This window comes from Ischnura elegans, chromosome X (genome assembly GCF_921293095.1).
Source record: "Ischnura elegans chromosome X, ioIscEleg1.1, whole genome shotgun sequence".
NCBI lineage: Eukaryota > Metazoa > Arthropoda > Insecta > Odonata > Coenagrionidae > Ischnura > Ischnura elegans.
The window spans coordinates 104,685,518-104,704,584 of record NC_060259.1 but is presented as its reverse complement, the minus strand read 5'-3'; the positions used below and the strand labels follow the sequence as shown (position 1 = coordinate 104,704,584).

Sequence of the window (19,067 nt, the reverse complement as noted above, 5' to 3'; positions counted from 1 at the left end):
ACAGCACAGAAGTGGCATATTTATTTTCTCTAGAAGACAACAATGGAGTTTTCCTCATTATATTGGTACTTTGCAAATGCTTGAAAAGCGGATGATGAATGTCGGTCGTAGTTGATTAGGCGTTAGAGCGATTATTGTGTCATAGATTTCACTTGTGTAGAGGGGTGGCTTAAATGGGCTAAGAGGACGCCCCCGTTATTCCTCGCAAAATACAAACGATTTTTATCATCAAGGTGCCTCCACAAGGTTTTTATTTTACCGGCTCAGCAAACTTTGTTCGAAGATAATTGGATTAAGTCAGAAAGCCTCTTGACTAAGTTGACTCATTATGGATGAGAGTATAATCCAAGGAGAGGATATCGGGTTCAAATCCCGGTTGAAGCCTTTGGACACCCCCAAACTAAATCTTAAGGTGTAGCCTAGGGAAAGGAACTGGCCCCCATACCCCGATTGGGAGAAGTTCACACGCACGTGGCCTAGTCCGGGTTGAGCTTTACCCCCACATAAGCAAACCAACCTTCGGGTTCAATCACCGAGTGAATAATTGACAATCTAGGAAAAAATACAAAGGCATACTCTTTCTTACTTCGCAGTAAAGTATGCGCATAAAGCGTGCATTCCGTAATTTATTGTGTAAATGCGTGACTGGCACGGACACATGCATGAATGAAAGGAGGTCAAATAGCCCTTGCTCTTATTTTTACCATCATTTCATTCTCGATTGTGAAAAAAATTCAATTTGAAAAATTCTCACTTTGAACAAAGCATTTAAGGAATTTGGCCGCGGTGACGGCGGGGTAAGGTCCTCGTCTGCCAAACCGAAGGTCGCGGTGCGATGCCTTCCGGGGCAGGCGGTCCCCATCCAGGACATATGTGTTTGTAACAGTCTGTTATTGATTGTTCAATATCACCTTATGTAAAGGCCTTAAGTGTGCTTTTGTAATGCCATATCGAGATAAAGATTAACAGAATTGCAATTTCGTGCAAAACGAATACAGCGGAAAAAGTTAGGCAAAGAAACAATTCCTCATTTATTTAAATTTGATATTCAATCCCCTATAATAATTTACTCAGGTCTTATTTTTTTATTTAATTAATAGATTATCAGTGAATATCAATCCCCCATGGAAAATGATGAGGAAGTTGAACTGAAAGGCATTGATGGAATCCATTCACAACCTTTTACCGAGCCAAAAAAGATACGCTTCAATGATGGCAGTTTTTTTTTCTAGATTCATCACTACACGTATTACCAGAATAACTTCAAGCTGCGAGTGCGCATTGCTTCATTATTCCCTCAAGGTCCAAAGGCGCAGTTTCCTCGTCCTTATGACACCAAACATCTCTGTACTCTGCTGTCTTATCTGAGGAAAATTGGAAAATCCCACTGTCAACCAACACGATGATATTCACGCTCAAATGAAGCAGTGGGGGCTAGGAGTGAGCAAATACCATTCCTCGAAATCTGAGCCCTCGAGAGACGGGCGCCACGGCGTGAAAGGCAGGCATCTTTCGTGGGATTCTAGAACAGGTCCATCCCCCCCACGGAGAGCTGTTTTGTGACTACGCATGTGCTGGCCTTAGAACTTGCGTCGAAAAATTCACCTCTCCAGTGAATGACTCAATTAGACCGTCTTTGCTACATACTGAAATAGTAATTTTTTCTCCTATTTCTCGCTTTTTATTTCCTTCTACTATCTTTATCCATTTTCTTTCGAAAATTCCGTCCGAAAATTTATCGAACCGTTCAATATGAAATATTTGGGACTGCGGTTTGAACCTCAAATCGCCATCAACGACGAGTAAGTAATATCGTATGAGACATAATCCTCCGCCATTACAGACCTCCTCGCTGTGAGACACGCACGTTTAACTTCACACGAAAAAAACGTAGTTTGGCGCGATTGGGCGAAAATATCACAGCTACTTTTTCACAGTTAAGTAAGTTAGGATTGGGTTGCATCAAATTCCTTCGTGAAACCGTTTTATTCCCCTACGTTACAAAGAATTTGGTCTTAAATTTACGGCCACTTGGAAGGACACACGGAGTGATCGATCTCAAATTTAACGATTTCATATTTCTCAAAAGCTTAGCTCTGAGTGTACACCTAATGTTATACCATCCACTATTTGCTTCAGAATTTCTTTGAAGTCACTCCATTCTGTGAAGAGATACTCGGGGAACTTGCGTGCGTTGAGACCGCTGAGTGCGGCCCACATCTTAACTCTCCCACTTCAATGCCTCACCGCAGCCTCATGAACAATCAATTTCAACAGAATATTTACTTGTTCATGGACCAAATGTTAAACTAAATTTCATTCAAATGAACGATACTTGAATTTTATCACTTTTGTTCCGCTAGTACAATTACATCGATTACTCTGCGCTAGCGTCAGATACATAAGGTAATAACAACGGAGATTAATTGATGTTCAGCAAAGGCGAATCAAGATGGACATTATTTCAATGACTGTAAGGAGTAGGATCAGTTTAAAACCCTACACAGGCATCATCTGCAAATCCTTTAGCTCTACCAAGCCACAAATTGCACGACAGTTGTTCTCATTGATGATATTCTATGTTCCCAAAGGCATATCCGAAATTCAATTATATTATTTAGGTCATCAGCATTTTCTAAAATTATCTTATGTTTCGTCGCTCAATCCACTGAATACTGTGACGCTATTTCACGATATTTGTCGGGCGCACACTTAGTATCACAAAGCACTTGCGTCATTCAAAGGTGAACGAAATTCTCCACTCAAAAGTATACAAAGTCCGCCGATCGAGATGAGAAGAGAGATGAGCGACGTTCACATTTTGGTCCACGGCGGCGAGGATGGAGAATTGAGCTGAAGGGCCTGAATGCCTTCAATGTAAAACATGCAACTAAACTAATCCGTTTCACTCAGACAAATGGGAAGATCAGATAAATGTAAAAATTAGTTAAGAAATATCATAATTATCATTATCCGTTGGCGTGGAGAAAGTGAATCTCTTGCGGCGAGGATGAAGCTGAAACACAGGATCCCCGGAACGTTTAGTATTGTGATTAATTAGATTTAGATATGATAGATTCAGTGATTACTTCTCCGCGACTCTCATGGCAACACGACAAGAATCACGATTATATAATGTGGCCACATGATTTTACCACACATCTGCCACCAAACACACTCGTGTCATGCGCGTTCCTTTCTAAGCCTTTTTTAATCAATAAGGAGCAATGCAATATTTGATACTGCGCAACATACAATTTACGTGTTCTAAATACCCAAATCACTCCCCACGTAGGATATTGGTAGTGATTAATTCACGAGGCGGGAAAGGCGCACCACTCAGATATCGCCTCTCATAATTCTCGACTCTTTAGAAACACTCGCCTCGTAATCTCACACAGAACTGTCTTCGGTTCTTTCGCACCTATGCAAAATTTTCTCAAACGTCGGCTCAGAAATGTTTCAGGACTGACTTAAAATACGATCACTTCCTGCGGTTTGTGCATGACCTCGAATCACAACCTTTTTAGTGTCTTAGCAATTTATATATTTCATGACAGAATTTTAAAATGCCACACACAGTCTAAAACAAAGCAGTTAATTTCGGCGTGTAAACCGAGTTACATCGTTAGTTCAACTCATCCATCCACCTGTCCATATTTTAATTCTTTTCCTTGGCTTAACTATTTCTGCTAACGTAAAATTAGACAATTCAAACTTGCGCCATCTCCAGTCGAGGAAATTGGAGTTCAGCGTAACCTACCCCGGTTCCGTGACATTATTCCACCATAGGGATAGGTAATTTAAAATCAGAATCGATTTCCGATGGATCGACAATCGAATTTTGTTTCCAGAGTCGATTTTCTGACACTTCGGTTTTTGTCCAAATTAATCGAAAAATCGAAATCGAAATCAAGTATTTGCCAACTGAAATTCGGATGTGCTCGAATAACAAAATGTAAAATATGGGTTATTTAAAGCACTGAAGAACTGTTTACAGTTAAAGTTATTAACACAGAGTATCGTTTGAAAGGTAGCACCCGCGGTAGCACACCCGTTCCGTGTAACACGATAGATACCAATTTGGGCGGGGAAATGACCGACGGGTGGTATGTAGTTAAACAAACATGTATATATAACGCAACTGCCATAAATTTGACACTTATGAACAAACTAAATATTTTAAAAACACAAACAATTATGTTTAAAGTATAAAAGAACCTTAAATTACGATGGCATTGCGAATTTGAGAATTTTCAGTTTTGAAGGTAGGCCTAGCTATTTTACGACTCAGTCATAATCCGCATTATGGCAATATGATATGCAGTTGAATACACGGTGCTCAACGCATATTTTACGGTGAACGACATTTCACAGGCATTGTATATTTTTTTCCCAAACCTACTAGATGGACAGAAAATACTGCAGTTATCAGCAGGGCTCAGAAGGGCTCGTTTTTCCGGCGCTAGAAGTTCCAACCAAATAATTCGCGCTCACTTAATGACAGACAATCGCATATTCCGCGGCATCTCCCTTCACAACAAGACAATGTTGGACAATTGTTTACTAATAGCAGAGAAGTGCGAAACAAGCTATCAGTTTTTCCAGTGTTAACTTTGAGAATAACAATACCTAGTACTGATTGCGCCCATAGGGTGAAAAAATGAGCGATCATTGGCCGGATATGCAGCAGAAATAGTTAGTGGACTGTAAATGATTTGAAAAATGTGCACTCTCTTTCGTGGAGTGGTAAAACATAACATTCTATTCGGCATTTCGAGGATCCAAACTAATTTTGATTCCTTATTGATGAAAGTAAAACAATTTTATTGCCTTGTGATTAGCATGACATCAACGTAATTTCTTAAAAAAAACATAATTTCCAAAACCCATCTTTCAACTAAGCGTATAACGTAGGTATTTTTTTGCCTTTATTTTTACTAATCGTCCCCATTTCATTATTATTCCTTAAAATCGTTTTTTACAACCTGAATAGCTATCAGATTTGAAATGAATCAAGAGGTAAAAGTAGCATTACTTACAATTTTATAAATATCTTGATCCAGTATTTTTTCCACAGCGTCGAGCTTTTAATCACTTTCTTGTGGTCCATGATTTTGTTAATCAGCATATATTTATCCATGGATGATGTTTCTGCCCAGCCGCAAGCTATTATTTTGATCCCACACTCGGTTTCTATGGTAGCGTGAATACGGAATTGCAGCAGCATTTCGCGCTATATCTACTTCGCTCATACTGTAAGAGTTCCAGCAATTAGATATTCAGTATGCATGGAAAATATGTACATAACTAACCGAGAAAAGTCTTTATTTCTTTAGGACTCCTTTCATATTTGAATGTAATCAAATCTCATAGGATTCGTGGTACAAATTTGAACTATTTGCTGCACCCCTCAATTCTCTAGTATTCATATCACGATTATCTGCTCCACAAAGATAAAAAATATTTTATTTTTTCACTCCAGTTATATGTAATGACCCCAAAAAGTCTTTATTTAATTCAGTGACGAATAAAACATTGTAACTTGCATCTCTTCCACGCAGAAAACTTGCAGAAAAAGTTCGCATTTTATATAACACCTAAAAATCGATCATCAGGAAGGTTTACCCAAAAATATAAGTAATATTGATATCAATAAAAATAGTGAGAAGATTTAAAATAGGATGTATCTTTGTGAAACAGAGATTTATAAACCAGGTGAAAGACTGCAAAATCGACCGCGGGGTCAGATATTGACAGCGAACATAATTTAGGAATGATGATGGCACCTAAAATTCAAGACGCTGAAGAGAGCTGTGAAGAACTTATGGTTGGTAAAATAATGTAAGGAGGTTCAACTTCAGCAAGCACTTCAAGAATCAAGGGAGAATAAAATAAAAATCAGAGGAAGACTGCCGGAAGGACATTAAAAATTGACCGCAGTAGGCTGCAAAAGAAATTCTTAGATGAAGGAAAGCTGTCAAGAAAAATCCATTGATCACTGGTGAAGTTGGGGTACTCATTGAAGAAAAAAGAAAGTACAAGGATGCAAAAACCAAAGAAGGGCACATAAGACACGGTCTCCGGCCTTACTTTGTGGAAGTGCTTCATCATAAAATAAAAAATACTTTGTTCCATTCTACACTTTATTTTAAATAGTACGACACGGGTCTCTGCATATCATGCTGTCATCAGGTCTGATAATTGGCGATAGCATGATATGCAGATACCCGGGTCGTACTATTAAAAATAAAGTGTGGAATCGAACAAACAAAGAGGGGCAATCTAAATACGAGAAAATAAGGAACGAAATAAGTCGCAAAGCGAGAAAGCTAGGAAAATGTGGACGAAGAATATTTGCGAAGATGTGCAGGAGCAGTCGTTCACTTCGAGAGTTGGAGGCAGCGTGTAGGACACTGGGGGCCCACTGCAAGGAGCAGAGTACTACATGTAATGCCATTTACAGCAAGATCGGATATCACCCGACTGAAAATGGAGAAAAATTGAAGAAATTGAAGGAGTACCTGGATGAGTTGCACAACGGAAATATCATTGCACCGCAAATAATTGAAGAAGAAAGTGAAGTGGGAAGGGGTGATGTGGAAGCTTCAATATAAAGACCCGAATTTGACACCGCAATAAAGGATTTTCGGAAGAAAAAAGCATCTGGAATTGCCAATATTCCTGCTGGGAGTATTTTAATTGCGGAACAAGAGATGTTATTAACTCAGCTCTACAAAATTGTCTGTGATTTGTACACAACAGGAGATATGTCTTGGGGCTTCGAGAAGAACATCATCATTCCTAGTCCCAAAAAGAAAAGTGTGGAGGCATGTGAAGATTTTACGACGATTAGCCTAACGACTCATGCGTTGAAGTTACGAACAAGAATCATCTGCAGGAGAAAGGAATGGGAAGGAGAGGAGTTCCTGAATGAAGGCCCATTGGGATTCAGGAAAAAAGAGGACACAAATGAAGCCACACTTATGTGGGCTACTTGTTGTGAAGAGCATGGAGAAGAACAAAAACCTGCATTCATTGCCTTTATGGACATAGAAAGGGCTTTTGATAACGTGTATTGGATTACGACGCTCGCAATCATCAAAGAAATTGCACTGCTCGAAAATGACCGGAGAATTAACCACAATTTAAAATAAAACCAAGTCGGCCACATAATGAGACACGAGGCTGTAATATGATTAAAGACAGGTGGAGGGAAAGAAGAGCAGAGTTAGACCATGAGGGCGAGACACAAAGAGAAGCTGATGAAGGTGACGCCGGACGTAAAGCAGAAGAATTAAGAAGCTGTTAACAAAAGTTGGCGATTGGAGAATTGAGTGAAGGGCTATTTCAAACCAATTTTACGATTAATGGCATTTCGGGATGAGATTTCACGACTGGCGATGATGCATATGAATAAAAAGTCGAAAGATTTTCTCAATAAAATGCATGAGAAGCAAAGAGAAAAATAAAACATTGCGAAATGTAAATGCAGATCCATCCAGAGATTAAAATGGACAAGAGAGGCAAAAAATAATAGTCGAATATGGGTTAATGAAGTGGCCGTGGTTATATCAACAAATTGGAATACAAGCGGAGTGAAAATAGCTGAAGACATTCGATTGGGCATCATGATATTTTGAATTTAAATAGGATTTCCATGGGGTAGCCACGTAGGGCTAAACCGAAGATTATCCAGAAAAACAGAGAAAATTAACAGTTGAAGTAATTTTTAAAAATCTTTACATTCCATCGTTAGGATTTTCTAATGGCACGTTGAAGTACGGCCACAAACAAAACCTATTGAGCTTCCTTATGGCATCGCCCAAGTTCCTCGCACCTCACCCCCGACGGGCAGAAAGCGCTCTCCATAGATAACGCCCCCTCCCGAGTCGTCAGACGTAACTGCCGACCTCTCCCAGGGACAAGATGTTTACGCCCAAGAGCCGTTATTCCGACGTTTTCTCCGCAGTCATTCCAGTATATGGCCGCGAGGGGGACGCGCGAAGTGTGCAGCGCACCTGAGAAGCTCAGGTCGGAGGACGAGCCGTCACGCTCCCATTCCCCCCGCCCATCATCATTTGTCGCATGGACCAACTGACGCTTTTATGAGCCCCCGAGATCTTGCGCTCTGCTGTTGAGATAATAATAGATTGATTCCCTTACATAAGGAAGCGGCACGCCCAAGTGCGCGTGCGCGGGAGACAACGCCGTGTGGCCGGGGAGGCACTGCCACCAGTCCAACCACGAGGGTCCTCGCATGACAGACGAGCGGTGAGACAGAGAGCAAACAAGTCACAGCGCGATCGGCGAGTGCCCGAGCAATGCCCTGCCCCCTACACGGCTGAACACGATGCTCGCGGCGGCGATATTGGCCGCCCTCTCCGTGGTCGCCGCGGCCGAAGCCAACGAGGCCTTCAAGCTCCTCGTCCTGCACACCAACGACATGCACGCCCGCTTCGAGCAGACGGACCGTTTGGGCGGCAAGTGCCGCGTGAACCGGGACAAAGGATGCTACGGAGGATACGCTCGACTCGTCACGGCCGTGCGAAACATACGGGACAACTCACGGGAGAACGTGATCTTTTTGAACGCGGGCGACACGTACCAGGGCACAGTGTGGTACACGGCACACAAGTGGTCCATCGTGGCACGCTTCAACGAATTCCTCGGGTTGGATGCCATGGTAAGCTGTTCAAATCAACATCCTTACCTGACACTAACATTATTTATCAATTAGATTCCCCGTAAACAACACATAAAGGCCTTTATAAGGGAGATTCCAACACTAACTATGTAAAAAACTGCATCCATGAACTGGATAGGGATTACCAGCCCTGGCGGGACTAGAACCCACGACCTTCGGTTTGGCAGGCAAGGACTTCACCCCACCGCCACCGGCAGCCCCCCTTCGTTTTAATCTTGTGTGTATCAGCGAATCGGGCTTCAATTTGAGGAGATTGGTTCATAATCGGTTCACGGCCCCAAGTTCATTCAAGTATTAACTATTTTAAGGCTCGCAGTAGAAGGCTGATGGTGGACGATTGAAGCGATTTCTGGCGATTGATTATTGAGCGAAGGAAACAACTTGTGAGGAATTGAAACAACTCCTTCTGCCACTACTCTGTGGAAAGATCCCGTGTTTAATATAATTTATTCGAAGCTTTGTAATGTTAAACACGCTTCTCTATTAACACTCCGCGGTAGCAGCGTCTTAGTGTTTACATCAAGGCACAAAACATCAACGCAAAAGTAACACCTATACATGACTTGGTCAGCTAAACGAAAAATATGTAGGTTATTGAAATGTTTCATTTTATTAAGACAGCACGGCCAGGAATCTTCAATGAGCAACATCCTCAACTTTTTTCGCTCATTTCCTCTACTTCTAAACATTTCGTCTTTCAGATGCAAGCAGAGAGCAGTTGCGATAGTCAAGACAATTAGGATACATCCAAATTGTCCCATAATGTAAATTTTAATGAGTGAAACAAGAGCGGTTGACAGTGGGCATTGTAAATAAAATTCAAACTCTTCAAGTACGGGGGCACACCCCCTTCACAGAAAGCAAACCCCTCCAAAGACAATATCAGTGATTGGTCCCAAATTTCCGAACGAAAACTATGTTACGCTGCGTGTACAAAATAAAAAAATAAATTTTAACGCAAATCCCACACACCAGAGAAAAATATTGAAATATACCAAAACATTTTTATTGACCTAGATTTTTATTCATATATTAAGTAATGCACACTGTTTGAATTCAACGATGTAGGAGCAATATTTGCAGGTATTGCGTGATCCCTCAACTCAACGGCTCGACGCAACATGAGTGTATGATGGAAAACTCGGGAAAAACATTAGCTATAAATCTTTTTATTTTCAATATCAAAGCTATGGCGAACATTTTATCATATTGGCTGCACAAATTCGTTCTTATCCTGATAAATAGGTAATGCAAAATTTAAGTGCTCCTGGTGACAAAATGACAAATCAGGATTACTCTGATGTGATACCTTCGCCCCTTTGAATAAAGTCTAATCCGTGGCACACGAAAATTTCTCATCCGGTGAAAATTATGAAATCAGAAAGGAAAGAAAAATTCATCGGAGTATTAAAAAAAGATCCGCCCGTGGACTCATCGTTTTTTTTATTCGGCTGGCATTCCAGTACGCGAATCCGATTTCTTATGAATTATTTCCTTAACGTCATTGATTCCTTAAATTCGGTTTATTAATGGTTTTTTTACGTTTATGCGGGTTTAATCTTACCATATTCCATCTCAGTGCTTCGCAAGGAGGCCGAAAGCTCCCCAAATCATTGAAAGGCATCAGTAAACCGACTGTTGTGTGACAATAAAAGATGGACCTCCGGGCTCTCACCTCTTGCGCGCCAGGATGCCATGTAAAAGATTGCCATTTTTGTAAACTATATATTTCTCATACGCGTTGTTTCAGTAAGTTTTTTTTTGTCTTACCCAATACATTAAAAAAATCATCATTTTCATGCATTAGTATTTTCCTATACTACCTTGGGTATCTAGGCTAACCATGATATGACATGACATAAATGAATACCCCTTGAAGAAACGACTTCATGGATCACTCAACATCAAAAACATGGTGATAGCATGAATGAAGAATAATGGGCGAAAACAGGCCTAAAAGTTTTATGAATAATTTCATCATGCCCACTGACCTTAAAGAGCAAATTTGTGGAAAATTTGTGCATGTTGGGAAGCTCTTGCATGCTCAATGATTGGTCACCCCTGCCAAACACCCTAGAGGTAGCTCGCAGGGTATTCTGTAGATATTTCGAGTTTTGAGGTGATTACCACTTGCGCCATTTCGAGACAGTTAACCACAACTTGCGAATCGCATGCTCGTGAGTCCCCACGGCGCGGCGTTGCATTTGCTAAACAGGCTCGCTCATCCAAGTCACCCGTGATCTTTGGCACAGCAAACATTCACAACGAAAAGGAGGGGCTTCATCGTCAATATTTTCCATAGAAAAATTGTTTACCCACCAATAAATTAAAACTCACGGAGTTCTTTAACCCAGCAGGCGAACTTGTCAAAATTTAATCATGCAAAAATTTTAATACAGCAATAGAAAATACGGAATTTGAAATATAAACATTCTAAATACATATATTTTTATCTTTTTCGCTACCTTCGTGGTAACATCAGTGGAACTCTTTGAAATCTGCGTCAGTATTTTCTACAATAAGTTGATAAAAAGCAATGCATGCTGTTTAAATAAAACGATAAAGGACAAACGTTTGCCACTATTAGGTGATACCTTGATATTTGGAGTCGAAACCTCCATGCATTGAAAGTATGCTGACACAATGGAGAAAAAAATAGTGTTCATTCAATTTTTCCCGACTGAGCTCTTAAATAGACAATGTCTCGAAAATAGCCAATACATGTGAATTTACCGAAAATATGAAGTGCACCATGACCAAGGTTTAAGTACAAAATGGAAATCCATAGTTGATGGGATGCGACCCTTTTCCTGTGGGTTTAGATCACTCTGGATATACATCTACATAATACCCTGCGAGCCAACTCCAGGGTGTTTGGCAGGGGGTGATCAATCACCAGCATGCAATTGGACTCCCACATGCACACCACACGGTCCAAAAACTTCACGTATACTAACAAATTATACTACCCTATGCTGTTAGAAATAATAATAAAATTAAGAAACATGCATTAAGTTTTACATAGGTTAGTAGGCTACACTACAAGTCATCTAATCTATGAGTTCTAACTCTGCCGTTATAATCTCTTATTGATCGTGGAAAAAAAGACATTCTGAATCTGTCTGTTCTATAGTCTATCTCTATTATTTTATTTATATGATCTGATCTTCCGTAATATGTTGGGGTCCGTAAAATATGGCTAACTTCGTTAGAAAAGACACTGCTCTTGAATTTATCTATAAGGTTTAGTCTATTTTTCAATCTACGGCCTGACAGAGGTTCCCATCCGAGTTTATCTAAGAGGTCAGTTACACTAACAAGACTATCGTAACGACCTTTCACGTACCCGGCAGCTCTTCTTTGCACGCGTTCTAACTCTGTTATTAAGCCTTTTTCATGAGGGTCCCAAACACTGGCAGCGTATTCCAAATGTGGTCTAACGAGGGAAAAGTAGCTAATTTCTCTCACTTTGTCATCGCACTTATCTAATATTCTTTTAACAAAACCCATTTTACGATTAGCTTGACCGGTTTTTTCCCGAATATGTTTATTCCACGATAGATCATAATTGAGTCTAACTCCTAGATATTTCACGGATTCAAACGTTTTTAATTGGGTGCCCCGCATTATATAGCTATGTTGTAGGGAGTTAATCTTCTTCCAGAAATTCATTAAGAGGCATTTTTTCAAATTTAATTCTAACTGCCAAGCATCGCACCACGCTTGGATAGCAGATACTGTCTGTAAAAAAGCAAGATACTCGAGTTTGAGGAGCTCTAGCGTCTACTAGGTCGTTCGTTAGTTCATCCATTTCTTTACTGGAACGGATTTCCCTGTAAACTACAGCGTCGTCTGCAAATAATCGTAGCTTATTGTGTACTGTTTGACCAATGTCGTTTATGTAAAGAAGGAATAGGAGTGGCCCAATGGCACTACCCTGAGGGACGCCAGAAGTGACTCTAACCTCGTTGGAGACTGCACCGTCTAATACTACTCTTTGGACGCGGTCGCTCAAAAGTTCTCCTATCCAGGAAATGACATCTTCATCTAGGCCATAAGATTTCAGTTTTGTTAGTAACTTTCCGTGGGGTACTTTATCAAATGCCTTTTTGAAATCAAGAAATATCGTGTCTACTGGAATGTTATCTTCTCCGGAGACTAAAATATCGTGGGCGAAAAGCGCGGAGTCCTCATTAACAAGTTTTGCGCGTCTAGGTTTTTCATTACTGAGCTGACTACGATTCGTATATAGTGTGATTCGCTTAAAAAAGAGCAGAAAGCACTAAAACTGTTTCCTCGTGCACTTGGCCGATCGCGGGGGCCTACCCTCGTGTGCCGGAAAAGGAATCCATTCGAAGGCACCAAAATGTTTTGCATCAGCAACATGAGTCACGAGTTCGGGGAGAGAAAGCGGTCGGGTTTTTTCGTGGGCGGTCATTGAACCAGCGCATTGCCGTGTTTCATGTGACATTTTAAAAGCAACTGGTACGGATGCCTTAGATATAAACGGCAATAATTAAGGGAAAAAATAACTAACTCACTCTAAGATGATAGCTAAATTTATCTCACTCTTGATGATGAATGCGAGTCCGCTGAAACTGTCTCGGACCTTTATGAGATTCAAGCAATTCATTCCTTCAATTACGTCTGAGAACAAGGAGAGATCTCCATTCATTATTAGTCATCCCCTCTCACTATGTTGAGATTTTATAAAAATTGTTTCAAAAATAACGGCTCAGAAAATGTAAAAATGAAAATTAGCGTAAAATAATTTCATAACCTGATTCAAGCGACCAAAATCAATAAGTTACAGCCATTTTTATAGCTAATAATGGTAATATATCGACGTTATTAATTTTTCCCGAGAAAAGACGTCCTTATTTTCAGCCACGGAAATGATTACTTCATTTTCACGACGTTTAATTGCCCCTGTGTGGAACATACAAGCCACTACCAAGGAAGACACGATAATTAATGTGGATTAGAGATACGACAAAGGGAACTTGGATACCCAAAGATTAAGTTCGGCGTTTAACTCGTTTCTTTAACTTTCGTTCGGCGACACAGCCTCCAATTTGCTATTCCTTTATTTATCTACATCGACACGCTACCCGCAGATGTAGGGACACCACCCGTTGACCTCTTTGAGAAAACAAAAGAAATTAAGGTGCGCGTTGAGAGACATATGACGAAATAACCAAGTGGGCGAAATTCCCGTAAGGATCTTGGAAACTCTGATTTCAGTCTGCAAGGGTATTTATTGATACAATAACTGGAAACAGAAATACGGCAATGACAATTGAAACATGAAATACTGGAAATGAAATCCCTCGAAGTTAACAATTCTATGAGCACGTGAGATACACAAGCATCAAATAACAACAGTTTGATGTAGCGGGAGATAGATAAGCGGCGGAATGCAAGAGGGTAGCTCATTTTTTCTTGAGGTAGATGTATCTCACAACAGCTCTTAGTACAGGGAATTGATGCTTATTCTGAAAAAAATAAACCGTGATACCATTTTACTAGTAACAAGCATGGAAGTTTGGGTATCTTTCATGGAAATTGGATGGAAGAAAACAATGTGGAAGATATTTAATTATTAAGGGAGAATAATATATTTTAGGAAGAAGTAGTTCATTATGAGTACCTATTAACATAACATACCTGGCAGCAGTCTTTTAAAATGAAAGATTCTTAGAAGTTAATATCCATAACTTTTATGAAAGAAGGTATTTCAGTCCAAAACTAAGCAAAGAGAAAAGAAATAGTTTGTTTGCCATTCCAGTTGAAATTAAGTCCTTACTGCACAACCAAAGAGAAAATTTAAGCATTGTAAGTATTGTAGAAAAATTTAATCAATTATGCTCAACTGATGAAAATTTAACCGTTGCAAAGATGGAATAGAAATAGCAAATTAAATATATAGCCAACAAAATGATTACCATAATTAGTTACATGGCACAGGTTACAAATGATGAGGATGAGACAAACAAACCAAAGCATGGTAGTGAGTAGATTCATGAGAAGTTTGAATACTGGAAAAACTTGATTTTCTGCGTTGGTTTCTGCATTTCTCTATTCCACCAAAGAGGAGATCAGTACGGAGAGAAAAAACGGGCCCATTTCTCCGATCATAATGTAAAGTGAGGTATGACCACGTTAGACATTCCCAACAGGCAATTAACTTGGACTATGAATTTACGAGGACCAAAAGGGGCTTGTTAACAGATAGCATGAATACACAAGCATAACTATCTGGATCCCTGGGACCCTATGCTCGAACTTCGGTTCGTATACGGGGGGACTTTCATACGAATGACGTAGTCACATTCCGTGTGGCGGCTGAATTTGGTATGCTCCAGTCGTCGGGGAGGGCGATTCATGCGGACAAGGAGCTCGTGCGGTCGGGACTGGACGAGCTCGTATACGAATGACGTAGTCACATTCCGTGTGGCGGCTGAATTTGGTATGCTCCAGTCGTCGGGGAGGGCGATTCATGCGGACAAGGAGCTCGTGCGGTCGGGACTGGACGAGCTCGTATACGAACCAGCGAAAACATGACGAGAAAAACTTTATCGTCTCCCGAAGGAATTAGCTCATGAGCTAATTATTCAATTAACCCCTCACCTAAGGGCTCCCTCACGATCTTCAGCTTTGTCTGTGGAAACAAAGGTAATTGTTTAGGCTTATAATGTTTATAGTAAGCCTAAATTAAGATGTTATTTGGAGGCTAGGCATTCTGCTTGGTAGATAGCTATTTGAAGGTAGCATAAAGGTGACAAAAGGAAATCTTTCGATTTTACCTCCGGTGAGAGGCGCTGTCGCGCTACATTACCTCTCACTTTTTCTGCAATTTATATTCATCATGGCTGATAACAATTTGGAGTAAAACATCCTAAATCGTATAACACCAAGCTCCCGTAGCACACTCGATACCACTATCTTTTAGCGGGATGCAATATGGCAGCCCCCATCAACAGCTCGCCTGACCGAACCTTGCTACAAATAAAATTATATGAGAACATATTTCATTTCGAATTTATTTTATATCGGAGAATAATTTTTTAAACGTAACGTACGGACGTAAAGGACGTAAAAATTCGTTTAATTAACATCTTAATAAGATAGTCATTACCGCCCAGGCTACAGCAGCGCCTCTAAGTTGGGTTCGCCATATGAACGTCAAAGAAAGGGTAGGACTCTGAGATAAGGACCCTCAAAATCTTAACAAAAGATTGGCGAAAATGTTTCATACAGGATAGATATATCACAGTTTTGTCACCCCCTTGATTTGACTGCCTGAGTTCGAATGGGAGGCAATTTTTTTTCATCATTCATGTCACAGGTTGGTGCACCATTTCCGTGGGAAGAGTACCTTCGGTTTCGGTACACCCGTCGCTCTAATGACGACGGATATCCCGACGCCGAGCCGCGGTGGTCATAATTATTAAATACCATGTAATCTTTATTAAATAAATTTAAATACCATGTAGTTTTTAATTTTCATACATTCTAAACGAATTACTTTCCGATATTGTCACATGTATCCTAACGCATACTTATGGCTTAAAAATATATACTGGAACATAATAAGGTAGACAAGGAATTTGCATAAAAAATTATTGTATACCAGTCACTCTGCGTAGAAAAGGAACAGGCCCGCGACCACTCACTTAGACAAACGCAAACACTAGTTATAATCCGTCTCTAATTCGTCCAATGAATTATCTGAGCACAACTGCACAATTATATGAATAGACCGACTTATTTTTTTAACCCTACATAAAAACTAAAAAATTAAGTTAAAACTTAACTTAAAAATCTTTATATGAAAATACAAAAAGTTAGCAAACACATTTACGTAACACATTGTTATATAGCATACTTTCTCCGTTGAATATGAACAGAGCCGCGCACACAGACTTAGAAACGTAAACACTAATTTCAATCAGACTCCGTTCCATCCAAAGAACCATCTTCCGATTCCGATGAAGATATTGATTCTATCAGGTAGGATTCATACAAAATACTCATGGCCTCGGAGGATAAAACTTTTGATGGCTTGGATCGCATCACAACCTGACTTAAAATAATCGAGTCGGATTGTAACATCAATCTCATGAACAAGCCCACCATAGTTTATTTCTCGAGTACTTTCGGGTAAAATCTTCCCTGAATTCCCCCAACAATTTGTTGTACGCTTCCTGTGCTTCCTCTGACATTTATCCGATTGGTAACAATGAGTTCTATATGACATTCCGTGCAACAGTATTTTGTGTAAACATAATTGGCGTACAGAACCAGGGATTTAATTCAACAATAGCCGTGCTGTTCAGATGTCATACTCTTCGCATATATCCATGTTTATTCTATAGCCAGAAGACAGAACTTGTAAAACAGTAGAAGATACTCCAAATTGGGGCTTGCTTTATTGGCGGAAATTTCAGAGTGCTCGAAGAAGCGGCGAGCTGTGTTTCCGTCATTGCTACTACCATGCACCTCCTTTAGCCGGTTTAAACTAAGCTCTGTTTTAGGTCCTTCCCCTTCTTAGGCTCCTCCACCAATTCTTTAGATTTTGTGTTACAGATCTGCCAGGTTTTAACTTCCATTCTGTAAGCCACTTGCAAGCAGCATTCGAAAAGTCGAATCCATGCATGCAACGTGCGTAAACCACATTAGAGATATCATTCTTTACTGGACGAGATATTATAGCATTAACTTTGTATATAATTTGTCTTGAGTCTTTGTTGCACCATTTTTTGCGAAAGAACTCATTTTGTTACGCTGATTATAAAGTAAGTGCTCCAGTTGCAAGCAACGTGTCAACGAGCTGCGCGCTTCGTCCACACGGTTGGAGGTTACTTACGTATTTCTACAATAACTCACGAAGGTGCGGGTTGGGGCGGTCAATTTTTTTTCGTAGCCGAGAGTTGTGGCTACAATAATGTATGTATACGAAAGCGCTGCTGGGCACTGCTATATAACTTAATGATGTTCGTATTTTTGTTTTTGAATAAAAAATGTGTAGTTTACTGGTTAATATTTATGTTAAAATAATTTTAATGTTATTTCTGTGTAGTAGCAAAAAACATTTCAAATCTATTGACATTGCTGCATCGATTCCATTTTGAAAATTTGAAATTGAGCCAATTTGGTATCTGTAGAGCAGTCTTGAAGATAGGAATATTTCGAAGCGAGAGGGAAGGTATGCATCCCAGCAGCGCACATGTCACTTTGCCTGTGATTTATACGAAGAGGTGCATACTTACTTGCTTTTCATATTAATTTATCAGCGGCTCAAATAAGTGTCTTACCAACCATGCAATGAAAAATCATAACTCACGAAATTTTTTTTCTGATTATGACCACCTTTTATAGATTTGGCCCCACTGTTCGGCGCTTCGAGGATATCAAAACCATACCCATGTATTTGATTAAAAAAAGCCCAAAAATAGTTAAAAATATATACATAATAAAATATTGCCGTATACAATATTGAAGCGGACCAAATTACCGAGATATATTTTGCATAAAGGTGCAAAATTACCGTGTAAAAATTTATAAATGAATACCATGACATTAAAAAAGCCATATCATCACAATCATAAGTCAACAATCCTTAGGTTGGTTGCAATCAGATTTCCATTTCGCTCTCCTATGCTCTAGCCTCATCATAGTGACGTGTTTCTTCTCGTTCATATCTTTCATAACCTGTCCTGTGTAAGTCATTCCGGGCCGTCCCTTACCCTTCTTCCCTTCCACCCCTCCTTTTACGATTGTTTCCATCAGGCCATCATGCCTGTTAATGTGGCCAACAAAGATGACCCGTCTTCTCGTTAAGGTTTTTAGAAGACTTCTCCTTTCTCCCACTCTTCTAAGCACTTCCGCACTAGTTACTCGGTCGATCCATTTTATCGTCATCATTCTTCGGTAGCACCCCGTTTCCAATACTTCCCACCCTTGACTTCAATGTTCCTGTCAACGTCTAAGTCTCGCTCCAATGGAGAAACATACTCCATTTGTAGCATCTGGTGAATTTTTTCCTGACTTCTTGACTTGTATTTTCAGCTGTAAGAAGATCTTCTTACTGTAGAAAAGACTCTTTGCCTGCGTCATTCTGCTGACTACTGCATTCTTGCTTCGTTCATCGTCGGTAGTTCGGCTTCCTACGAAACAAAACTCTTCCGCCTCTTCAAGCTTTCGTTTTCCTAGTTCCATGTTTGCCTTTGACTCCTCTTTTTTCCTGCATACTAATATCGTAGACTTCTATTTTTTTTTTATCTGTTATCTGGCCATTGCCCTTTCCATATTTGATAAGTCTTTCTCAAATCATTCATTGTCTCGGATATGACTGCTG

General features: G+C 40.0%; 1 protein-coding gene across 1 annotated transcript in view; it reads left to right on the top strand.

Annotated features, from left to right (window-relative positions):
• The first annotated feature begins 7,996 nt into the window (after nt 1-7,996).
• The window catches only part of LOC124171095 (protein 5NUC-like), a 36,149-nt gene continuing 25,078 nt past the window's right edge, over nt 7,997-19,067 (top strand). The window contains exon 1 of the mRNA XM_046550240.1: nt 7,997-8,686. Coding sequence (XP_046406196.1) covers nt 8,354-8,686 — 333 coding nt within the window. The 5' untranslated portion in view covers nt 7,997-8,353. The remainder of the gene's footprint in view (nt 8,687-19,067) is intronic.